Source organism: Rhea americana, unplaced genomic scaffold (assembly GCF_003343005.1).
Source record: "Rhea americana isolate MKP2758 unplaced genomic scaffold, rheAme1 scaffold_179, whole genome shotgun sequence".
In the NCBI taxonomy this organism is placed as follows: Eukaryota; Metazoa; Chordata; class Aves; order Rheiformes; family Rheidae; genus Rhea; species Rhea americana.
Window position 1 is genome coordinate 198,914 of NW_028185916.1, and position 25,968 is coordinate 224,881.

At 36.9% G+C, this 25,968-nt stretch overlaps 2 protein-coding genes across 5 annotated transcripts in view; one reads left to right on the plus strand and one right to left on the minus strand.

Annotated features, from left to right (window-relative positions):
* CTNNA3 (catenin alpha 3) overlaps nt 1-25,968 on the plus strand; it is a 446,797-nt gene that overhangs the window by 124,268 nt on the left and 296,561 nt on the right. The window lies entirely within an intron of this gene.
* Nucleotides 4,728-25,968, minus strand: part of LRRTM3 (leucine rich repeat transmembrane neuronal 3) — an 82,125-nt gene continuing 60,884 nt past the window's right edge. For both annotated transcript variants that reach the window (XM_085301623.1, XM_085301622.1), the window contains one exon: nt 4,728-4,996. In XM_085301623.1, coding sequence (XP_085157749.1) covers nt 4,787-4,996 — 210 coding nt within the window. In that variant the 3' untranslated portion in view covers nt 4,728-4,786. The remainder of the gene's footprint in view (nt 4,997-25,968) is intronic.

Sequence of the window (25,968 nt, forward strand, 5' to 3'; positions counted from 1 at the left end):
ACCCATGAGGCAGCAATGTGCCCTTGCAGCAAAGCAGGCCAACAGCCTCCTGGGCCGCATCGGGACGAGCGTGACCAGCAGGTCGAGGGAGGGGATCCTACCCCTCCGCTCGGCCCTGGGGAGGCCTCCCTTGCAGCGCTGACTGCAGCGCTGGGCTCCCCAGCACAGGAGGGATGCAGACACGCTGATGCAAGTCCAGCAAAGGGCCACAGGGATGATTAAGGGACTGGAGCATCTCTCCTATGAGGAGAGGCCGAGCAGGAAGTCTTTAGCCAGGAGGAGAGAAAGCTCCCGGGGGGACGCATCAATGCGTATAAAGATCTGCAGGGAAGGCGTACAGAAGATGGGGYCAGACTCTCCTCAGTGCTTCCCAGCGACAGGATGAGAGGCATCGGGCCCAAACTGAAACACAGGCGATTCCACGTGAACCTAAGAAAGCACTTGTTTACTTGGAGGGTGGTTGAACACTGGGGGAGGTTGCCCAGAGGGGTTGTGGCGTGCCCATCCTTGGAGACACTCAAGACCCAGCTGGACATGACCCCAAGCAATCTGTCTGGCCTTGCTTTGAACAGGGGTTTTTGACTAGACGGTCACCAGAGACCATCACGCTCAGACTTTGTGATTCTCTGCATTCCTCTTCTCTTCGTGTATATTGAGAGGAGTTTGCTTTGTTTTCTTCCACATAATTTTATTTTCAGGAGCTAATTATAAACAACTTGTCATCACTTTGTCTTGCTACATTCTCTAAAACGTGAGTTTTGTTGTTTTCTTTTCACCTGTTCAATTAAACTTTCTCTACTAGGTGAGATGGCAACTGAATATGGTAGTTTGTAGTTGACACTATATCTGGCAGTGTCATTTGTTTACATTAACTATCTCTGAGCAGCTACATTGCTAAAAAGGCAATCTCTAGAATTTATTACAGTTCCACTGGTGTTAGAGTCTTAATTTTATTTTTCATATTAGTGCTGTGCTCTTGCAGATTTATTTTTTACCATTAATATTTAATTCTAGCAGAATTTGAATAGAATTCTAGCAGAGTTGACAGTAAAGTGAACTACACAACTTCTGAAGCTGGTATGTTTGCTGTATTTAGTTCTATATTGCCAAAAGAAGTTTGATATCTGAGATATATCTCATTAAAATGTATATATGTTTCTTGTTAGTGTTTGTTCTCAGATCTCTTGCAAATACTTTACACAGCCGTAAGTATTGCAAACTGGGATCACTTTTAAATTGAAATGCCCATTTACTTTCTTGTATATCTATTATTCTGTTGTTATTTTCTAGTATACTGGTTCACAGTTACATTTCAGACTGTCTTGAGACATACGAAATAATTTGTTAGGTTCATCATTAATCTTCTTCTATATCTTCTTCTTTTGATAGGACCTACACTCAAATACTTGTACTTAATTTCCTAATGAGTGTTTCAGCCCAGTAAATTGCTGTACAAGCATGATGCAGTGATGGATGGCGTGAACTGTTGCTTGTACTTGAATTCATATATGTAATTGGCTGGGGTTTTTATAGATAGAGGTTATACTTTTCATCAATTTGCATTTTGCAAGCATAATGAATTTGCCCAGCTTTTTCTTAATAAAATGCTTTCCCAGGGTATGTTGGTATCAATTAACTGTAAGACAGAGATTGATCCTGTTGTTACCTCTGTTTCAGTTTTATGGATCTCATTGCAAAGTAAAATGATATATGAAAATGACCTTCTATAAATAAATATCTGAGCCCATAGGCTCAGCTCACTTTCCTCTTGCTAATTTGTAGCTGAAAACATTGGGGTTCAATTAGAAGGTACACTTTTGTTTTGTTCACATAACCAGGTCATATTCTATTTTTGTGCACTCTAAGTCGGTATATAGCTGGCAATAATAAAGTTGGAAAGTAGCCATATATGCAATAGAATTGAACCTTGAGAGCAAGTCCTTGTTTGAGTTAGCTTTACAAACTCTTTTTAAAAGCTTTTATAATGTGAATTTTTGGAGAAGGTACCTACCTGTCACCTAGATTTCTTGTAGTCATCTGTCTTGTTAACAATAGCAAGTTTCAGATTGATGTAGTCCATTAAAAAGCAGTATCCAGTTATATGTCTCAAAACCTGTTTCAGACCTGGTTAGATGTGTGGTAGGCATATGTTCCACTGTTGTTTTAGGCCCTAAGATGGTTTATCTGAGTGGGCAGTGAGGCTACAGAGAGCCTGGCCCTAGAAATGTCCACAGCTGTTTGGTGCAAATTGCTGCTACTTCCTTACCCTGCTTTTCTACTTTTCTCTACCGATGTGTTGGAAAAAAGGACTGATGTTTCAGGGGAGTGTCCAAGTCAAACCAGATTAATTAACAGATACTTCTTCCTTGAGGGAAAATAACAGGAGAACAAACCTGTCTGTGTGTCTGTACTGTTGTGCTTGTTTTAACCCGCTTAGTCAAACCAGTTTACCTTCTCTTGGCATGAGCAATTTTTTATCCCATTCTTTTTTTCTCCCATTCCTTAAGATGATGATTGATGGGCCTGAGTTCATTAAAGTGCTTATCATTTATGATATTCATGTCATACAGTTCTCCATGAATTAGAAGTGCATGGATTCTTTGATCATTTGTGCATTTTGAGTAATGCAGTGGGTGAAATTAAAGGCTAAGAAGGACAGTGTTACGAAGAACTGAAATCTCTTAGGAGGATGGTATTAGAACCTGACAGGTCAGACCTTCTGTGATGACCAGTATGAATAAACATGAAACCTTCAAAACAACACTGAAATAGAGCAGCTGACTACTTCTTGCAGTACAAAAATCACTTGATCCAGAATGGCACCTTCATTTTCAGTTTCATTGTGTAATTAGAAAAATGTATTTTCAAACTGTGCGTAGTAAAATTCCAGCATTGCTGAAGATGATCAGAAATTCACAGACCCATGTAGTAAATAAATAAGTAACTGAAGAGTGTGAAGGTTAAGGTGAGTCTTAAAAAGACAAGTAATATTTTGAATATCAAATAATTTATGCAAAATATGTTACAAAATCTAAGATGCTAAATAACCAATACAATGTATTCTGGTTTGACACTTTGTTTCCACTTAAAAGATAGTGAATGAAGATTCATTTGTTAACAATATTTTGAAGGTATTTTTCATCATCATATTTGCTTTATATTTAGTACAAACAGTTGAATTGTAAATTTCAGTCTTCTGCTTGGAAGCCACACTAAAATATGGTGGGATAAACATCCAGAAAAATAGATTTGTGGTTATATAATTTCTCTTTATTATAAAAAAGTTGCTTCACCATATGAAACTTTTTTCCCCTATATTTTGGAAGGCTTATGTGTTCCCTTTTATATTTTGCCCAGTCAGCATGGTATATGTTCCTAATTTCTGTAATCTTTTAGGATTACAACATGAGGGTAGTATATAATAGTTTTTCTTGTACAATATTGAGARATTTTGAAGCTTTAAAACAAAAGATTGGGATGTACGAATGCTTCAATACAGATATTAAATGGTAGACAAATAAGCAATGTAGTAATTTAAAGATTTAATATTACATTTGATATTTGAAGGGTTTTTTTCTTAGCTTGATGTAGTATAATGTTAAAGGACTGTTTACTTTTGCCATTTGGTCCAGATTACTGCATTTTTTCAGCAGAGTAGATGTTTCTTGCTTTTGAGTAATAATTTACGTTCTTGGAATAGTTTAATTCTATGGCCCTGCTCCTGTTGTCACTTCTGTTAGCAGCAGCTGTTTTTGATAGTAGATTTTGGCTGTTGTACACTGCTCGCCAAATTCTGACTGCATAGTTTAAGGATCGTTTTGCAGACTAGAAGAAAACAATGAAATTCCGTTGTGAATATTCTTCAAGATAACTTTGCAATAAATTCTAGAATGTACAGGTTGAAATCGTTAAATAGAAATATAGATGCCTGAATTAGCAGGCTATACTTACAAAGCAGATTTTGTAGTGACAGCTGCCTGTTAAAGTCTTCTGTCCATTTTATCTTGCAGAACAGTAAGATTTTGCAAAACTTTATCAGTGTCAACTAACAGCTGCATACATAACCTCTGTTGTTAAAATAAATGTTTATCATTACATTTTTCTGATTTAGAAATCAAGCAGTATTTCAAGGCAACAGGTAAGTCTGAGAAGTACTGTTAAAATGTTTTTTGATTTTTCATTTATAAGAAAACTTGGCTATGCACTTTAAGGATTTCTTACATATCTGAATAGTTAAACCCTCCTTTTGGTTAATATATTGTCTCTGGAACAAGTAGATAAAATTCTACACATTATCCACGGTAAAAACAGTGCATATTCTGCACATCACAGAATTTTAGATTAAAGTTTTCTGGGCAAAAAAGCAGTAACAAAATGATCCCTACAAAACAGAGTAACTGAATAACACAAGAAGTAACTTTTGTTAATTTAAAATTTTAGAAACTGAAATTTGTAAAGTAAGATGTCATTAAATTATGGTACTGTACATACCAGCTGTTGTTGGTAATTGAAACTTTACAATATGAAAAATACATTGCATCTGTACAGTTTATACAGGTAGGTAGGATGAGTTTTGAAAAAAGATTCACTTTAAGGGTCATACTCTGAAGTCAAAAAATACTGCACAACTTAACTAATTACAAATTGTAGACTTGAAACAATTCATCTTCGTGATTCTTTTTAAATTGAACAGGGATTTTAGAATCCATATTGTTATGTCTTCTCACTTTTGTCCTTCACGTTACATAGAATTTGGTTGCAGCCTCTGCTACAGAAAAAGAAATGGTTAAGCCAGCTGCTGACTGTGTTCACTGATTCGTGCTGCTGTTGTTATTGTGCTCAGATCCAGATCAGTTTCTAAGTGCGTTTCCACTGTTTCTTCCTGGGAATTTGAGTCATAGGGCTTGTGAGCAAGCAGTTCATGATGTACACCACAGTAACTTATTGTGGGCTGATCATAGGCAAGAAATGTTGACACATTCATAGACAATGGTATCTAGAGGAAAAAAAACAGGTGAAAAACAGCCAATTAGCAAAGCACATAATGAAATTCTACTTACACAAATTTGATGTTGAGTAAAAAGACTGTGAAAAAACATTAACTAAAGCCAAATGTAGTGCTGCATGCAAAAAATTTCTTCATTCTCCTTGTTCCTCCCCCTCCTCCCCTGGTCTTTAGTAAGATTTTTCAAGTCTAGTCACCACTATTTTCTACCTCATGGTATAGGACTAGGCATGTGATTGAGTGTATGTGTGAGTGAAGGAGAAGAGTCATAGGAATGTATTGAAGATATGACCGAAGCTAAATAATCTTCAGACTATAATTAGCTCTTGCTAAAATCTGTTTGTCAGGGAGGAGGAAGAGGAGTGACTAAATAGGGGATATATGGAGTACTTGAAATGAAATTTAAATGGCTTTTAAAGTTGAAAAGAGACTAATGGCTCATTCTTGACTGTATCAGCATGTCATGCCTTTGGTCTCTTGAGAAATGCAGATCACCATATTTATTACTATTTGTAGCATAAGCATAGATTTCAATCTAGCAGCTCTCAGTAAATGAAGAACTAAGATAGATCAAGAGCTTCATTCACCGTTGTGCTGTTGTAGCTGGAAGCTTCTCTATGCCAGATTTAGTTTAAATGACTTAAGCTGATAAGCTATTAAAATTTTCTTTGACTATTTTTGGGGGGATTTTAATAACAATTCAGTATAAAGTTATATGCAATATACTTCAGAATCAAAGGTGTAATTAATATAGGTTTTAAATTATAAGTCTACCATTAGATTTATTTTTATATATATTAACAGAGTCAAAGGATGAAAAAGGTGATTACATTATAAATGGCTGTGTGAGTCATGCACTGAAGTATTAAAAAAAAAAAAAAAAAGCAGATTTCCAGTTCATTATAACATTAAAGAGAATTGTAGATTTGTCACTTATTGTTCTCTTGCTGTTTTTGAAGGCTGACTAAAATTAATTATGAAAACAGGTTATATTTAAAATATTTAAAAGTATTTTGTTTTTAAATATGAAATAATACGAAACATGATTGTTTCTGATTGAAGTAACTGGTTGATGTATTTATAATGATGTAGTCATGTGGAGAGAATTCAAGAGAGAGATTTTACTATTAAGCTAAAGGTGAATCTTTTACCCATAAAAAAAAATCCCTATTCCTCCTAAGCGTCTTCTGTTTCCCCTGAGCCTCCCCCTCTAATAAAGGCAGCAGCTGACCCTTTTCCCCATACAAACAGTTGCTTTCTCTTTTCTGCAGTGAGAACTGTGGTGAAGCCTTTCTTGATACCAGTTATTATTCACTGAAATACTGAAATAATGCATCCTGGGTTTATACATTAACAATAAACATTATTATTATTATTATTATTTTTAACATACTCTCCTTTGATAAAACATGAGGACTATAAAATAGAATACCTTTTGGAAAATGGAGATTCATTAATTTTTTGACTTGCTAAGTTTTCTACAGCAGTAATGAATTATTTCCTTTATTTAGTTCTTCTTTTTGTCAAATAAGGAATGTAAAATACCAGATATTCAGCCAAAGCTTAGACAGCAAAACTGTTTTGGAAAAAGCAGCAGTATCATATTGTAGGTCGCAAACTAGTTTTCACTTGTGCCTTGTGCTTCAACATCACACAAAAATGCTTTCATAGATTTGCTTGGCAACTTAGAGGGTCTAAAGACATCCAGTAGAAAAACACTGGGAGCAGGTCTTTATAGGGACTAAGAGGAGGTTATCAAGAAAAGGAAGCCAGACTTTTAATGGAATCACAAGGCAGAAGGATGAGAGACTGTAGTAAAAAATTGAAAAGGAGAGGCTCTGACTTGATGTAAGTGGAAAATCTTTTACCATGAGGACAGTTGAGCACTGATGATTTGCACAGAGAGACTGTGGAATCTCTGTCCCTGGAGATGTTCAGGATCAAATGGGACAAAGCCCTGCGCAACCTTGTCTGAATTCAGTATTGACCTTGCTTTGAGGAGAGTGAAATAGAGAACTCCTGCAGCTGCTTCCAGCCTGAATTATTCTATGAGTCTGTGCCTACAAGGCACGTGAAGATAGACTATTTCCTCAAGCTGTAAAATTAGAGGAGGAGAAGTTGTTAATTTTTTACCTTATTTTTATTAGGCTTTGCCTTCTCTGTGTAGATAATCCCCTAGTGAGTGACTGAAGAACTTGTTTGTAATTTTTTGACCATCACTAGTATTTGCAGTGTTAATTCGCATAATGACGAGGTTTAAGAAAACAATGAATTTATAGCTACTTAATAATGAAAATCAAACTGAACTTCCCAATCACTGATTTCTGAATTGAAATAAGCGTTAGAATTTTAGCAGTCAACATTTACCAAAAATCAAGCATGTCAGTGAGATATGCTATGCTATTTTCATTAATGAAAGATGGATTAAATAAAAGGCTGCTGTTCTCGGATTTGATTCACATGGGGAAAACAGTTAAATATTGACAAYGGGCCTAGTGATAAAGAAGAAAGTGACCAGTGGATTTTACTGGAATAAATCAGTTTGTGTCATATCTTTGGTCTGCAATTTTGTATAGATATCTCTCACTTTTATTAATTTCAGTACCTTAATATTAATGTGTTAACACAGATCACTGGAGACTCTGATGGTGACTTCCTTCCAGAGTGTAATTTGAGTGTGTGTTTTGTCTTTAAATACTGATTTTTCCAAATGAGAAAGATCCTTACCTGATGGAAACTCTGTTTCTTTGTATATCTTCACTGAGGAATTTTGTCAAGTGCTTTCTGGATATCTAAGTAATTGTATCGGTTGGATCTCACTTGTTTGCATGCTCATTGGTTCCTTCAGGAAACTCCACCAGATTTGTGACTCATGACTTTGTCTCCCCATTAAAAATGTTCTGGCACAGGAACATTCCCAATTTCCTCTAAGCTGAACACATGTAAAAATAAAAATAGTTCAACTATGACCTTACATTCTTCAAACACATCTTTTATACCTTGATCTTTAATAAAAGATCCAACAGCAGTCTGGTAAGGTTCATGCTTCTGATGTGTTTGAAAAATATATATTTTTTTTGTCTTTTCCATATTGTTTGTTGAACCTCTTTGGTGCATTTTTTTTTTTTAGTTTAATCTGCCAAAGTTTGTAATTCTATTTTCCTAATTTGATGAGATATTCACCTCTTGGAAGGATGTTTCCTTTTGCTTCCTGTATTTACTTTTGTTTTTCTCCTTTTTTCGCTCATATATTTTCAGCTGCCTTTTAGACTTTCTGAAGTCTTTTGGTCAGGTGTACTTGCCCACTTGCTGTATGGTTTCTCTGCCTAACACCTTGTTGAACAGGTAGATGAGTACTTACTACAAGTAGGAAGTTGGATGCCTCACCTGTATGTCTACTTGCTCGTGACAGCATGTTGGAAGCTGTGTTCTAAAAACAGCTCATATGCTATGTAAAACATCAAAGGAACAAGTGACTCTTTCCTTTGTGAATATATAAAGTTATGTATTACTTTTCTGCTTACATGCAAGTATCTGTAGCTCATAAGGAGTTAAATAACATTAGGTATATGCAGCTTAGGTATATGTAGTACATCATGTGATTACACTGTCTGAGTTTGAAAAATAGCTGTTAAACTTGTGACAAAGCTATATTTTTATAGGGCAGCATAAAAAATTCAGTGGGAGATACCTTTTTCTATCCCAACTCTTGTATTTGAAACATTTAAGGGTGAAGGCATCATACTGCATTGTATTTGTCTAGTGATCTGTATCTCATCGCTCATAAAAATTCATGAACTGCCGTTGCATTTCAAGTAATCACCTTAATTTTCCCCCTCATTCCACACCCCCCAGGGAAACACTGGATAAATAGCTAATGCTTTTCTTAAAATAATAAAATGAATTTACCTTAGGAAGGACTGTGGTATTTTAAATGAATACAGTAGGAAGAAATGCTCCCCATTTAACTCACTTCATAAACACTTACCATATTTTTTCCCAGACTATTGAACATTCTCTTTTACAGCTCAAATTGTATTTCCAACCCTGATTTCATGAATGCAGCAAAATATTGGATGGTTCACCACAGGCAAGGATAACTTACAGAGGTTGCAATGCCATGAACAAGTGCTGTCTCTTGCAACTTTGTTCTTACAGTAGATGAAAGACTACGTTTTTGCACAATATCCTCCTCATTATCATGGTTGCATCCAGAACACTAGTCCCTAAGTGAACTCTGCAAGTAGCAATTTCAAATTCCAGTACAGCCAGCACATATGTTATGCCTTATTATAACCAGGACTCTCCCTCCACCCCTTAGTAAACTACCTCAGTAAACATTGAGGCTAGAAGGCATGAAATGTCRTAAAGAGTGGACAGTAAGGGGCAGTGGCATATGGGCTTTGGCTGGATGGGGAATCCAGTAAATGTGCTGGTACTTGCTTTTTCTCTGCCCACTCARCTCATTTTGTCGTATTTGCGTTACCTTATCTTGCAGCACCAAGAGGTGGTGTGTGGCCGTGAATGCCAATCTACACTCCCATGTTGATTTGGAAACCAGAAATGTTGTACAATCTGCCTTCAAATGTGCTGTTTCCCACATTTCACTTGGAATAGCTAACACAGAGATACTTAATGCCACCTCTATCAAAACAGATGATACAGGTTGATACAGTGTGGAAAATCAGAATCTGTCCTTGCATGTTGGATATAACAGCTGAGGCTTGGCATACCTTTTTGAAAAAGGTTTGGGTATACATGTTAGTCTGGAAAAAGTGTGAGCAGTTATCATACTTAATATCTGGATGTATTCTCAATGGCCATTTTTCATGTAATTTGTCTATATTGCCAACATTTGATAATATTCTATTTTTGGTGATGTTAGAACACAAAGAAAGCAGAAGGGAGGAATGAAGCGCTTTAATTGCTTCAGACCTGTGGTCAGAAGCATGCTGGTTGCAATTATGGGCTTGCTGTACTTTCTTGCTAGTGCTAATATGTGTTAACAGAATGGTACGATGCAACAGCCTTTCAATAAAGCAACATTACAGGAACTCAGTCAGTAGTGTAAGGTGGGCTAGGCAAATTGTATGTGCAACTGCCATGAAATCTTTTATACTTGCATACATGAACTATTTCACTTGTATATTGTTTCCTTGGGTCTGAAATAGAAAGCCATAAAGGAGGAGATCTAAGGCCTACTCAAGATTAGAAAAGCAGAATAGCTTTTGGATTAACGTAGTTTGCCTCAGTCTGGTAAGGTTTCTTATCAAAAAAATTTATCTGGTGTGGTTTTCCATTACTGTTTTCTGAATAGAGGTATGAAATTGTATTGTCAGTTCTAGCAATTATAGCTTATTCTAGCAAACGTGAGCCATATATGATGGAACTCTTAGAAGAGTTCTGCACTGGTTCTCCTAGAGGTTCTCCTGAAAGAGCAGATACTGCATTCCATCAGATGGGCAGACCATTCATGTGGAATGCAGTATCTGCTCCTTTTCAGCAATTTATGATACTCAGACCTGTTATAAAATCTCCCAGATTGTATTTACAATCTTATCCCTTCCCTCAGGCTGCATCTTTGCATCCTTAGCAGTGTCCCCTTCTGTCTCTGATTTCTTAGAAAAGTCAGGATCTGACCCGTGCCATATTTCTCTCTAGTGTAAGTATCTGAGGAAGGAGATGTCTAGGTCGCTCCACCTTGTGCCATGGCTCATTTGTGCACATCAGAAAAGGCCGCTGCCAGCTGCAGCTTTACTGCTGTTTAGCTATGCTGGGTCACTTTGGGTTTCCCTGGTTATAGCCTGGGAGCAGAGATGTCAGCCCTCATTGCAATGCCTCATGGCATTATAATTGGACAAAGAATGTCCAATTTCTTAATATACTTCCTTCCTTTTCCTTCCTTTGCATTTTTCCTTCCTGATTTTCTTCTGATAGTGATGTGCATCTCGGTAAAGTTCTGTCTCTACAAGCTTCGTGCTATTTCAACCTTTTTAAAATTCAAATAAGTAATACTGCAGTATTTATAATGACATTTTTCAACGCTGATAGTAGTTCTGGAGCAAAATGTACTGAATTGTGTCATTACTAGTGATGTGTGGACTTCAGATTGTTTGGAGTACAGGTGTAGATTAGTTGAGCATCCAAAAAGCCCAGGCTTATCTCAGATTTACAGTTCAGAAGCCTTAAAATTGCAATTATTATTCAGGGAAGCATCTGTCCTGCACACTGAATTTCACTGTGTAGTATTAAATCTATGTAGAATAGAGGGGAAAAAAATTCCAACCAATTCCCTTATCTTTTCTGGTGAGAAATCTAAAAATGCAAACTTATTTTATATGTAAAATGCAGCTAAAAGGTTGCATTTTCAAAGCTGAGTAGCAAAACAGGAATTCTTTTAAAAATTGTTGTGCTCCATCCAGACAAGAATTTAATCCAGTGTTAATGTTTTTGCATTTCTATTTTGATCCTGCCTGAAACTTGAAATGAAAGGTTACCACAGATTAAAAAGGAAGTTAAAAAAAGATTGTGACTGAGAATTTGATTCTAGCTTCCCTCTAGCAATTATAGAGACCTGCAGGAAATAGATTATTTTATCCAGATTACATCTGTATACTCACTACTGTGAGTATACTGTAAACTGACTAGGGAGGAGAATGCTTCTAGCTGCAGACAAATATTTTGACAGTCAGGAAAGATGGAAAAGATTCTAATGAAGGCATACAGCATTTACTRAGTTTTTGGATCTGTGTTTTTATCTGATCAGTTGACCTTGGCTTGGCTTCTATAAGAAACAAAACTGCGCTTCCCTCCCCCCCTCCTTTTTAATTTCTTATATTTAGACTGAGAGGTGATGCTTTCAGCCTAAGGAATTTGGTACTTTTCTAAATTTAATAGACATGGAGTGCCCAAACATTTGGGGAGATTTCAAAACTCAGCCATATAACCCTGGAAACAAAGAGGCCAGCTGTTCGTGCTTCAGGGCATAGCCACAGATCTGGAGTGGCTTAAGAATGTGGAAGTGGGAAAACATGATAGGGGAAGAGGATATTACCCATGGAGATGGCAGAGATGGGGAGCTGAAAAAGAGCGGCTCATGGACAGGGGAGAGGGAAAAAGATAAAGGAGGCTGGACAGTGATGTAGGAGATAAAATGAGCTGAAGGATGGAAAGGGAACAATAGAAGTGATGGAGTTGTGGTGTATCACTTTGAAAATGTACAGAATGTAGGAATGAAGGCATGGGAATATATGAGAACTGTGATATGAGAACTGAATCTTCTCCATATAGAAGTCAATGGAATTTTGCTATTGGCTTCAGTAAAAATAAATAAATAAATGAATAAAATAAATAAAAAAGAGTAAGCCCTTATGATAGATATCACTGAACCATCTGAATCAAAATTAAATGCTTTGTTCCTGACCACTGTGAAGAATCCTGATCATTTCAGGTGAGCCCTATAACAATCTTGGTACTTTGCCACCCAGTATTTTCTCCTTGTGATGTATTTGGCRTATTTTTAAATTTATTAGAGGTTAATTTTCTAAAAGTGCTATTTTTATATACTGTGCATGTAAAACAGTGCTTTGGAGGAATAAATAACTTGGGTTTAGTAGATAGAGAATAGATTAGAACAAATTATAATTCTAGTATTTAAGAAACTTTATCTAAATTAGCTCTTTCATGTTTCTTAACAACTTGATTGCAAACTGAATTGCAAGTGAAGGCAGTTTCTGTCTTCATTTGAGAACTTCCTGAAAACCTTGTTTTTACTCCTTCTGTTTTGTATACCTGCAGCTCCGTTTTCAGCAAAACATTGATGAAGCTTTTTGATCTCATTTACTATCCAGCATTCCTGAATATCTCTGAACCTTCTCTAACTGCTTGTTTCCTTTCACATCTGCAGGTCACTTGTCACATAGTGCTTTCTTTTTGACACTCCTACTTTCTCATCCCTCTCTCAACTCCCTGATGCACCTACTCCAAACCTTGCATGTTCCTCTCTTCAACGTGATCTAAACAGAAACCTTTACCTGTTTCCCTTGGTCACGCTCTGTCCTACTTTCTCATTTTCCTCATCTGCACATTTCCTGTCTTGTTCCCCTACTTTTCTGTTTCTCAGTCTTTGCTTCACACAGGGCCTGGTGACTGTTTCTGCCTCTGCCTTTCCTTCTCCAGGGACTCCATCTTTCTGTCAACCTGCCGGTTCTGCTCTCTATCCTGCTGCAGCCTTGTCCACTGAAAAGTGTCTCATCTTACCCTTCCTGAGAATTGTCTCCCTGTAGCCAGGGGAGGCAACACACTGGGGGCCATAGGCACAATTTCTCAGATTTTTCCTGTCTGCYCCATGCAGTCCTCCATAGGTGCACTTTTGTTTTCTCACACAGTGTTGCCAAGGATTATAATGCTTATTCCAGATTTTACCTCAGAGGTTTCAGAACATTTTACACTGTTTCCTATGTCCCATTTTTCTCTGATGAGGAACTGCTGTTCCCTAAATCTCTTCYCAATGCTCTCTAACATATCATTAAAAGGAAAAAATTAACTTGTACTTTTTTTTTCTATTGCTTTAAGATGCGGAGAAAATGCAATGTAAGAATCTAATCCAGAGGAAATCATGTTCACATACTGGACTTTGGCAGTTCTGGTTTTACTTCTTGTGCTGGTGGGAGAAAACCAATTGAATATACCCTCCCGTTAAAGTTCAGAACATGGTATCTCTTTGAAACATTGTCATCTATTTGTGCCCTTCAATACAGTATGAATGTAAGATACAGCATTTGTGCTTTTATAAGGTTATGTGTGTAATGTAGATAAAGAGGAAATTTAGTGGATTGCCATGGGTGCCAGGCTTTGCAAATGCACACGTTACTTGTAGTTGAGGTGTTACTTGCATCAAACGTTACTGGGGTTGTGGTGGTAAGGTACCATCCCAGAGCGCTCCCTTCAAGGCACAGCATAGCAGCCTTGCAGGTATTCTGCTCCTCAGCTGTCTCTGGCTTGTTCCAATAACTTAGGTAGATCATAGAKTATTTAAAGTACTTTCCAGGGTCCTGGTTTACAGTTAGGTTTATAGTTATAGATAGTTAGGATCCATCAGGAATTACTAGGATATTTGTTCAAACTTTATAGCTGGCTTCTCCTTCTGGAAGCTGAATCTTTGTTCCTTACAGAGTCTTAGGACAGGACTGTAGTAACATTGCTCTCTTCTCCTCCTGTCCCCCTCCCCCCTGAAATCCTCTCTGTGATTTAGGGAGAAGTCTTGCATGTAACAGGTCTCTGAAGCAGCATATCCAATAGCTTTCTATGCAAGCCCCAGAGCTGCCTGGTAGGAGTTATGACACAAGARTACATATCAGATTGCAAACTGGTCCTATTTCTTTGCTGCCTGTTCCTTCAAACATATATTTACTTAAAAATAAAGGGAGATAATTAGACTAAAGATTCTGTTAAAAGAATAAATAATTCTGTTATAGCCAATTTGTGAGAGTCACGGATTTACAATGAAGATTCTCCTTGCTCTTCTACCAAAATGTAGCTCAGCCATGGGGACAAGGTTTCCAGAAATCACATCTGTTTTTTTTTTTTTTTTTTTTAACCTATACTGTGCCTTACTAAAAGGCAATGAGTAGCTCAGATTATATTTAGGACCCTTTAAAGTAGTGAAAATGGATGTATGCAAAATTGCTAGTCACTTTTAAAGAGCCTGGTTTTCATTTTTATTAGAAATAACTTCTAAATTCTTTGGTGATTGTTCTTTAAAACTTTTGTCTGCATTTTTCAGCCTTATGAAGTCCAAATTCTAAAGCCCTGGGAAAGGGCAAAATGTTGTTAGATCAACTGGTTAAAACTTTGGCATGAAATGTCATAAGACACTGACATTTAGTCACCCAGCTTTACTTGTGAATGGTAGGCAGGAGTTGCAAGAGTGAAGGAAGGGCAAAAGGAAAGATAATTTAAAGGTTTTTTTCTGTGTCTCARAATTATTTTCTACTCGGTTCTACTCAGTAATTAAAATCTTACTGAAGTATAGGCAGCAACAATAGCTTTTATCAATAGCAAGACTGTTCTTTACACTAAGTTAATGCCCTCTTTGTGAGGGAAATCAGTGTTTTCTATTCAAACAGCAGATTTTTCCAGCTGTTGTGTGAACTTTTGACATGAAAATCTCTGTTCTGTTGCTCAAAAGCAGTTGTGTTTCTCTTGCTATGATTTTCATTCTCTGCAGTAAATGTGGGAATAAAATACAGTACTGGTATGTTCCATGCACTCTGCTTGGGTTTGGTAATTTTTTTATTCCAACATATTAGTCTTTGTTTACCAGATGGTATTTCGGTTACCTTTGGTCCCACATGGTAGGAAACAATTCAACTGAAACCAAACATGTATTCCCATCCATTTGCTCTGTACCCAATCTTCACTGTCACGTTAAGCCAAACAGGTGTTGTAGCTGGTACGTTCTTATCAGAGAAAGACAAGAACAAGGAAGGAAAGCACAGATGGGAAGCCTACATCACACCTGCGTTTTAAGCTGTTCAGTCCATCCCTTTGTACACACTGAGCATGAAGACCAGAAGTAGGCTCCGTGGCAGTATAGAAAACACTATWTCAAAGCTCCTATTGAAGTAAGTACTGCTTTACTTGCTGTTCTAGTGGCTGAATGCTCTATGTTTATGTTGATTAGAAGAAAAAAAAGAGGARAAAAGAAATCAGCTTTAGAAAGTACATGRTGATGAATATAATCCATCAGTAACAGCATACTTACYTGCTCAATATTTAACATGAATTTTGAGTAAATTATGATGCAGTGTATTCCCAGAGAGGGGAGGGTGATGCTTAAAAGAAAAGGGCAGGTTTAAAACCAGGAGTCAATACTTTTGAACCTTTGTGTTGAGCGTTGGATATATAATCAGTAAGCTAATTTTTTGGGGTGAGGGAGAGGGGATGGTACAAAGTACTTTCAGCCAGTGTTGGCTTCCATGAGAAAGCCAGGCAATTTTAATTAGCATTGTCAATGTAGATTTGGTGTCTTAATTTTAAGGTAAAAGGAATTAGCATATTTTTTCAGCAAGCTAGGTATAATAGTTTTGACAATGGCCTTTACCAGTTTTTGAAGTGCCAAAATGACTATGACCCCTTTTTCTTCTGTTTTTTAAAAAGATAAAGATGATGATAAAACAGGRCAAAAGAGTTTTATTTTTCTTTCTTATTCAGTACATTGGGATTCAGTTTTATTAAGACTAAGAAATAATGCAATGTAGTATCCTAGTTACAGACATTTTTTCTTCAATGTTACTATCTTTGCAAATTTTGAACAGGGTGGCATTTCCTTAACATCTTTCCTTCCTGCAAAGAATGTGACATTCATGGGACAAGAACAACTTGTGACTTGATTAGCTTTAATTGCTTTCTGGGCCTTGAAAGCAGTATGTATTGCATTTTTAGTTAGACATTCATGTTAGCTACTGATGTTCAAAATGAATGAGTTCAAAATACTCATTTACCAGACAGCATAAATATCTGCACTGTCCTTCAGCTTTGGATTTTTTTTTTTTTTTAAATAACAGTCTTTCAAGTTCTAATGCAGCAAATTCAATCTGGGAAGTTAGTAGGTTTGAGAGTACATGATTATGAGTAAAAAAATTGTCCCTTTACTTGAGGCATTGCTTGAAATATGCAGTGTCATATTTAATAATTAAGTCTATATTTTCCTAAATTACTTCCAGGTAAGTTATTACAATTCAATCCATATCTCTTAAGCAGTACCTTTTCATTTGTTTTTCCTTTGTATATAAAACTTAGTATTTATTGATAGGCTCTGTAGAAGGCTTAATTATTCTAGTATCATTTCAACAAGACAGCTGTGAACTTTGTAAGACTAAAAATAAATCAACACAAAGCTTTTACTCTGGATACTGGATTAATTATACATTCAGTTCAAACTAACTAATAGAAAACATCGGTCTTATATAGAGAAAACTAAGTATTTTTGTCCTAGTAAAATTTGTTGCAGGTTGATAAACCTGACCACTATGCCTTATCTTATTATAATTTATAATTTACTAATCAATCTATGATCTTTAAACATGAAGAATTTGCACAAATAAAATTAAAAAACACATGGAAAAAGACAGTTGCTCTGAAGTATGTATTTGTATTGTCTCAAGGACAATACATTTGCAAGCCACATGTAGGCACATGTTTATGTACTGTGTATGTACACTCTKAAGTCTTGTGGACAAGGCCTAGAAGAGGTTGGTGCAACTCCTTGCTGTCTCTCAGGAAGCTTCAGAGTGCTGTAAAGGAAACTAGACTCTGTTGATCCCTTGCAGAAAGAAAGGGAGATGAATGAACAGAAGTAATGAAGAGGCTGGAAACACATTCAGTTTGTATTATACGTTTCATACTTAGGGGAGGCTGATCGCTCTTTTTCTTTTTCTTTCTTTCTTTTTTTTCTTTTTCTTTTCTTTTCTTTTTTTTTTTTTTAAATATTGTATCATAAAATTGAAGAAACAAGACAGTTACTATTAAGTTTGGAAAACTTGTGTAAGCCAGGCTTAGTTAAACACTAGTGTGCCTTGGGTGAACAGTTGGAATAGTTTAATTAAGTACCCTAGAGCCTGGCAAGGTTTGCAGAAACCAAAGGGAAGACTCTGTTTAGGAGAGCTCTGTGCATGTCAGGTTTGTGCATGGTATTTTGGAGTATTTCTCTTAAGGGGCAAAAATCACTGAAAAGCAGCTATATCCAATACCTAATCAGTTACAGCACAGATAGCAGCTGATTTTACAGATTTATGATGAGCATGAATTTTCTAGTAGATAGTGGGACACTTTGGACCAATGTAGGGCTATAACTACTTTTTTCCAGGGGTCCGTTGCTCAAATGTTAGATTCTTATCTATTGGAAAGGCTTGTGTTCAATGTGATTAATATGATGCTATTTTCTTTATCCCTCTCCAATTATTTCTATGTAACAAGCAGTTTTAATATCCCCTAAGTGCTGTAAGAGGTGATCTCATTACATTTCCTCAGGCTTATTTGCAGAGAAATAAAATAGCAGCACAAATAAATTACACTGACTAAACAAGAAGTTGAAGTATTATCTACTCTGGGAATCTAGAATCATGAGTCAGATCCCAAAGAAGTCATTAGACTAGGTTAAAAAGAGAATAACTTGTTGTTAATACAGTCTTTAGTTTCTTATTGTTTGCTTTTTTGTTTTGGGGCAGTTAGGGCAGATTTTAAAGCTTTTCTGTATAAGTACGAAGATAAGATACTAACCTTTTTAATGAAAGCTGAGATTCTTATCATTCCAACAGTTAGGGGTTAGGAGAAATCAGGAAACTTTGTTTGCCAAAATWAGGCTACTGTCTCATTCCCATTTGCTTTCCCTTTTGTTCCACTCTGTCTTTGGCTACTTTTCAGTAAAATGCCCTAACGCTCTCTTTTCTGAAGAACCTCATTGGTTTTGTTGCTTAATTTTATTTTTCCTTTTATACAGGGATGTTTTGGTGATGATTGACTTTGCCTGAATTTCTTCGTCTTTCCTCTGTTATGATCCTTTTTATCTTCTCATACCTGACCCCTACCAGCTGTATAGGGACATCCAGCCTCCCTGTATTGTCACTGTTCACTTCCCTCTTCTTTTTCTTCCAACTTGTGCTCAGATGAAAAGTATTTATTTCTTCCTGCTTTCTTGACCTAGCTGTCAATAGCCAGGTGCCTTTTGTGTCGTGCAGGATTCTCAACAGGCCATAAGCTTTCCTGACTCCAGGAAAAGAACCAGGAAAACCTGGTGGTGCTAACTCGCAGTGAAACCACTCACTGTAGTTTTATATTTTGAGCATTACTTTTTTCAGCATATATTTTTAAACAGTTACTGAATGGGCTGTGACTGTGGGTTTCATAGTCCCCAGAGTCTCATCCTGCCAGCTGCTGTGTGCGATTCTGACTAACCAAATGCAATGAGCTGATACGGCATTCACACAATTAATCCAGCGTTTGTCTAGTGTTTGCATACATTGTGGTTGTTTTGGCCAACAGATGTGAGGGCCAAAAGATTTGGAGCTCTGAAGGGAAGAGAACTTGTGCTGTCTGTGAGAGCACAGAATAAGCCTTATTAATGCTGTGGATTTTCTCTCTCAAAAYTTTTAGTATAGAAAACTGAGTTGAAGTCAGACTTCATGTATTTTTTTGAATTACACATTTCTGATGGCTTGAGATTAAACTGGGGTACCAGTTTAAAGAAGGTAATGTTTTCARTCTTTTTTTCTCCTTACATTTCTGAAGAAGAGGTTTTCCAGTCACATGTACAGCTGCCAGAATCCTGTCTGCAGGGTTCTTGTGYGAGAGTTGTGTTGGTGTGCCTGTGAAGAGGCATCACATGTGCTCAGCCATACAGTATGCTGGCAAAACCCTTCATGAAGATGCAGCTATGCTGAAGGAAGCTTAATTTTGTTAGTTTAACTTAAGTCCATCAGGATACACTTCAGCTGGCACAGGAGGTCTTTTGCTATGTCTGGGTTAGATTGTGCCCATGACAGTGGTTGCTATTACAGTAATACCAGCTRATTTGCTGTAGTGTTGATGCCTTCAAAGGTCAGTGATGTGATATGATATCAGGAACATAGCAATTTAGTGAAACCTCAAGCTCTAGGAGCCTCACGAAGTGTACAAGAAATGTGAAAACTGTACAAAGACCATATCCCTCTCTGATAGCTCTTTGTGACTGCTGTGTTGTTATGYGAGACAACGCTGATCAGTACTTGCGGCTGGCCAAAACATCCTGAGATACAGCATATGTTGATTCATTTAAAAGCCACATCATAAAACTGCCCTTTTGGGTGTAGGAGGCTACATGGGAAGAATCAGTTAAGTGGGGAGTTTTGAGTTCATTCCCACATTTATTGCAATATGAACTCCTCTTTCTACATTTCAAATGACCAGTTTCCATGTAATAGTGTTCTCAGGCACACAGTGTTCTCAAACAAATTAATAAATAAGATTAAAAAATCTAAGTTACATTCATAGCTTGCATCAGCTTACAATATGAGTAGTATTACTTTAATGACTAATTCAGGTATACTTGTCAGAAATAGAAAAACAACCTATGCTAAGACTAGTGTAATCCTTTTGCTGGTTTTGTGGTCCCAAAGTCGCTTGGAGTGCCTGTCTCAAATCCAAACAATGTTTCCAAATGCTGAGTTTTGCATGTAGATCTTCAAATTAGTTAGATGTAGGTAGACAGATTCCCTTGGGCTTCACTCGTTTGTCAAAGCTTAAATGGATTGTTTATTGAAGGCAGAAAAGTGATTTTATTTACTTTGTAGTAAGCAATGCCAGTGGAAGGTACTGCTGATCAGACCGTGTGCTACGGCAAGTGCTGCGCTGAAACTCAGCGGGAGCTCACAGCCCGATCGCTYGTGTGTGAGCTGGGGGCAGAGAGCCAGGCTGGCAGGGGGGATCCCTGGGTGCCTGCAGGTAGCRACAAGGCAGCACTTAACAAGCAAGGTGGGCTTGTGCTGCTCAGTGGTACTATATGAGAGGGGAGTGGAGAGAACTGGATCATCATCTATTTAAAGAATAACTAATATATGCAAAATATCAGTTTTTCGTATAGTTACCGTCACTCTTTATTTAAATAACTGGTATATTGCTCTTTTCAAATTGTTCAAACACATGCATCTTTATCATAAAAAATCCTTTTTTGGGGTGTCAAAATGTAGTGCAGTTTTAGCAGAGGCTTTCCCTGAAGGGAATAAAGTCCTCTTTCTTTTCTAACAGTAGGAGAATTGACATATCYACCCAGAGAGAAGAGAATTCCTAAAGGGAATTGCAAAAAACAACCCAAAACACAGAATAATTTAAACAAAAAGTAGAATCATTAACTGGAAACACAAAAAAAWTAAGAAAGTTTAATATATGATAAAAAACAAGGGGAAATTTAAATTTGAAAGTTGCTTAAATATTTGCTGTAAGAGGATCACTTCTTGGAATTGGAATTTACCATGGAGCAAGCAGTGTTTTGTTTATTTCTATAAAATAGTATAATTCCATAGAAGTCCTCTGAATGATGTATTTACAATTACATCAGTGAATAAGCTCAAGTTAATTAAAGGAAAATATCTTTATTAAAAATGGAATTATATTTTAACAGAATATTAATATCAGATGCAGCTTGCTAAAAAATGCAGCCTGCTAAAAATTTAGCAGGGCTAGGTAAGCATTATTTGGCCAATTTAATATAAGTCTTTTTAATATCCAGGGCAAACAGTCAAACTTTAATGTTATAGTTTATTGGTAACTAGTCGGCTCGTCATCGTTTTCACTCTTAAATGCTGCAGAAATTAGTTGTTGTGGCAGATTTTCAGGAAAACTACAGTAAGCAAGGCAGCACAGACAGCTGGCTAAAATAGAGTTAGAGGAGCACAGGGAAAGGACCAAGGCTGAATACAGCAGTTAAAAAAAAAATCACTCTGTGGAAAAAGTTAACTTAGACCTTTCTGGTTCATTACGGGTGACCTTAATTACTGGCTTGCAAGGTTCATGGACTAGAATTTRGAGTTTTAGCTATCTGGGGGCCTCAGTCTGATTAGCCCTGTGTGATAGTTGCCAAAAGCCATTAGGAGGCTGCTCTGTATCTCTGTGCAATAAAAAAATAAATAAATATTTTAAGTTGCAGTGTAGCTGGCTCCTTCATAGACCCCATGGTACAGGAGCTTGCATAGGGCTGACACAGGAAATAGCCTGCAAAATCTCTGCCTGCGTTGCTATTCCTCCATGATGTCTTTAGCAGRGGTCCTCAAAAGCCCACCCTCCTGTTGATGCCAGTGCTGTTCCTTTCAGATTTTTAAAGGTAAAGTTTGTTTCTCCTTTAGAGAAATCTTAAAGTAGTGATAGAAATGGAAACTGTTGTTTAGGATATTCATTTAGAGCTTCAGCCCGGTCTCAATTTGATCAAATATGATACTTTCCTATAGTAACTGTTGAAAGCAGCATCAGTATGTGCTTGCAGTGTAGCTGTTTCAGTTAGCACATTTTCTTTAGGTCAAAATGATGTTCTGTTACTGTGATAAGAGAGGAAGCTTGTGCTACTGGTATTGTGGGTAGGCAGATAATGATTACCTTTGGGACTTGTAACCTGAGATATTGAACAGTATTAAAAAATACATATACACGTATAGCAGGAGCCCAGCATCAGTTTAGAGGAATGTACAAAATGATTGATGAGCAGCACTCCCAATTCTGTCAGGCTGAGCCAAGAGGAAAGGTAAGGAGCCTGCCTATTTTTTAAGACAAGTGAAAATATTACAGGAAGTGTAAAAACCCTTCATTGATTTTTTCATTCTGTTTTTGTAGTACTATATAGGTATTTGCACATAAGTTGCAAGACAAGACRTATTTCTTTTCAAATAGCTGATTTGCCTAGGACAATTGAGAGTAATCTGTAGAAAACAAAAGAAACTTAGAAGGCTCAAGAATTAGACATAATAAAACAGCCTAGCTGTGTGCAAAGAAAAGTTAAATATAGGTATACTAGATATTCATCAAACTGCTTGGTCTATTGTCAGTAGCTGCTGTCCCCAGGCAGTACTGGTASCAGGAGGAAGACAACTTTGCTGGAGACGAAGGAAAATTATCCTTTGTGCTGGAGAAATAAGAAGATATACGAGCCATCCAAATTAATAAGTACTGCCCATTTACGGTAATAGAGAGGTAGCTTTCAAAATGTTGAGAAATACATATTTTGTAGTCTCAACCTACATTWGCTCTCGACAGCTTCTGATGATAGAATGTGAACTTCCATTTTGACAGAAATTTGAAACCTCGGTGGTTTGAGATTGAAGTGTTTTCATTTTGAATTAGAATATTTTACTCTAATTGATTTTATTGCACACTATATTAATAATTAACATATAGTTGAAATAATACAAATGTTCAAAACAGATTTTGAAAAGATACTTTGATTTTTAAAATGGCAACAATCTATCATAATGAAATTAGAACATTTTGATCTAAACTAAATGTGCTAGTATATTTAGTGAAATATTGTGCAAAGATTTTGCTTTCTTTACATTAGATGAATTACAATTTTCTGATAGAAAAATCCATCCTTATGTTTTTGACCAACTATGACAACCTTGAGAATACTTCCAAGGATTATGCACTGAGCATGAAGGTGTTCTCCATGTATCACCACATCTTGTCTGAAACATCAGATTCAGACATAATAAAGGCAATCTAGCAATGATAGACTGATTTGCTAGTAGCAGTAATGAAATGCTTAGTGACTGTTACTAATCAAAGAACTTAAAAGTTGTCAAGAAAGTATATAGATAATCACTCTGTCCATTCTTCTTTATCATCTGGCTGCCTGAGCAAACCGTTATCTGGTACAAATTATGTGCTGGTACATGGCACAGATCTCCCTTCTCTTGCTTTCAATTTCTTTAGGCTTTTCTAGGATCTCTCTTTTGGAATACAGTGATAAAAATAGATGAGACTTTGGCATTTGGCTCTCATAAAGGCCTCTGATGCCACCTATTCTTTATAGTATTTGAGTTTTAAGGCAAAGCATGTTGCAAGTAACGTAGTATTATATAACCATATATTTCAGTTTGAATATTTATTAGCTATAAACAAAAAAGTCAAATTCTTTGTAGTGTTGTTTTTTTCGCATGGCATTACTGATAGTTGAATGCCAACAGCTTTCTTGCACTTGCTTGATTTTGATTCACACTTCAAGGAGCATTTTGTCCATGAAGGAAAGGCAGAGTTTTCCTCCATTTGTCTGGTCGTTGCGGAGTGCTCTTGGTTCTGGGACTGTAATGCAAGGTTGCCTCCTTTTGAACTAGAGGGCGCTGGAGTACATTTGAACAATTCCAAGCGAAATTACTGAATGTTGAAGTAAAGKGTATGTGTCTCATTTTCAGTCATGCAGCAGATTTAAGGCTAGATCAATAGAAGGATATAAGAACTTAAATGGCTCCTAAGTGAATGCTAATGTACCTGAACCAGAGATGGCAACCCAAACCCTCTTGCTTAGCTTTTGGCCTGAAAGTTCCTATGTGCTGCAGTTCAGTGTTATGTGTGTGCTCAGAAGCATCCTAATTTGATCACTAGAGAATCCAGCTGCTGCCTTAAGCGTTGTTTGAATAGGGGTGCTAGGTGGAGTGGTGCTGAGCTCTGCAGGCATGGCTGATGCCATTACATTTGGCCCAAAGAATCTGAAGAGACCTGAAAAAATGCCTGAATGCCCAGTTCTTCTTTTTCTCCAAATACATCAGTCAGCCTAATAAAAAAAAAATCCATATTTCTGTGGATCCTCCTAATATAAAGYGCAGCAATCAAGGCTAGTGAGTCAGAAACCCGGCTGAAGGAGGAGGAGGAAGAGCATCTGTCTCAAAAATTAAAGCAAAGAAAAAGMAATTAGAGATGAGAACTCAGCTGTCATTCAGTTAGGGATTCTTATGAGATACCCTAGGACAATCTCAGCCAATGCCTAATGCCTTGCAGAGTCCTAATGTGGCTGCTTGGAATCACCCCTAAYGAGCCTTTACCTTTTGAGAGGCCACTGTGTGATTCCACAGAGAGTAGTCTCGCTTGGCTGACTTGACCACTTGTAAAAGCCTCTGTAAACCTGTGCTGTGCTTTGAAAACCTTAGCACAAACCCCTCATTAGAAGAATTTGCATCAGAATGACCAAAACATAATTAATTTCTGGTATAACTTTTTAAAAATCTGAACCTGTATGCTCGAATGTGTATACCAGATGGGCTGAAAACCTGACAGAACTTCATAATTGGATTTCACAGGTAAAATCTAATTAAATGTACATAACAAATTTTTAAATATTTGGGCAGAATTTCTTTACGGTGATTGCCGAATAAAAGAGAAAGATTTTATATAACTTCATATGACAGTGATATTTTTTGCCTTTTAAAGAATAGTTCCCATTCATCTTTTTGTTTCTTTAGGTAGTGTGTTTCAAACATTAAAGATAAATGAACAGAAATCTATCCAGCTGACCTAACCAAAGACCCAGATGGCTAGTAGAGAAATCTGCCAGTCTCTTAACCTTCATTGTTTATAAGATTCCTTATGAAAGACTTTTTACCTTGAAGCTAGTGACGTTGACTGGAATGGATAATGTATTAGGTTTCTATCAAGGGATCTTACATCTGTACAGACAACATTTTTCTAACCTCATAAACGTTAACAAAATATTTTATAAGTCACATAAGGATTTAAGTGAATAGCACTGCCCAAAGTATTTGATTACAAGGGAGCTAATGTAGATTTCCAGGCTATTAAGACAGCTTATTCCTTTATGCACAGAATCTATAGGGCAGATTCTTATGTCAAGCAGATGCTTTAGTCACCTCCAAGTCTGCTAGAGGAGCTCATGTCTCCCCAATGGCTTTGTATCCCAACCACACAAGCAGTCTCTCTTGAACTTGCCTTCTGTGGAGCTGGCAGATCAGCCACAATGTTTTGACTGTATCTGTGCTCTGGACTTGCATTGATAGGAGAGGGATCCAGAGAAGAAAAAATACAGCCCAGAGAAGGTGACTTTTTCCTAGGATTTTCCCAAGACTTAGTGGAAACTCTTAGTTTGGCACTCTATTTAAAGAAAAAGATTGTAAAATAATTATTTTAGTCATCATAATGTGGAAGACGGGTTTATCAAACAAACTTCAATGGAGAGGGACATATTGMTTGTTAAAGTGCACTGATACTTCGTATTCAAGTTTCCCCGATAAGAATGGCTTGGCCTCATTAGCAAGTTACTTTAAAGCAAACTGGAGTGTAGATTTATTTGTTCTGCAGTAATTGCTCAAGAAGGTGCTCTTGTTTTACTATCAACACAARGTAATCCCCAGTAGTTTTCCTGTCAGTTACTCTGCATTTACTCTGTCATTATTTTTACCTTTCCCTAAGGAATCAAATACCAGTTGTATCTG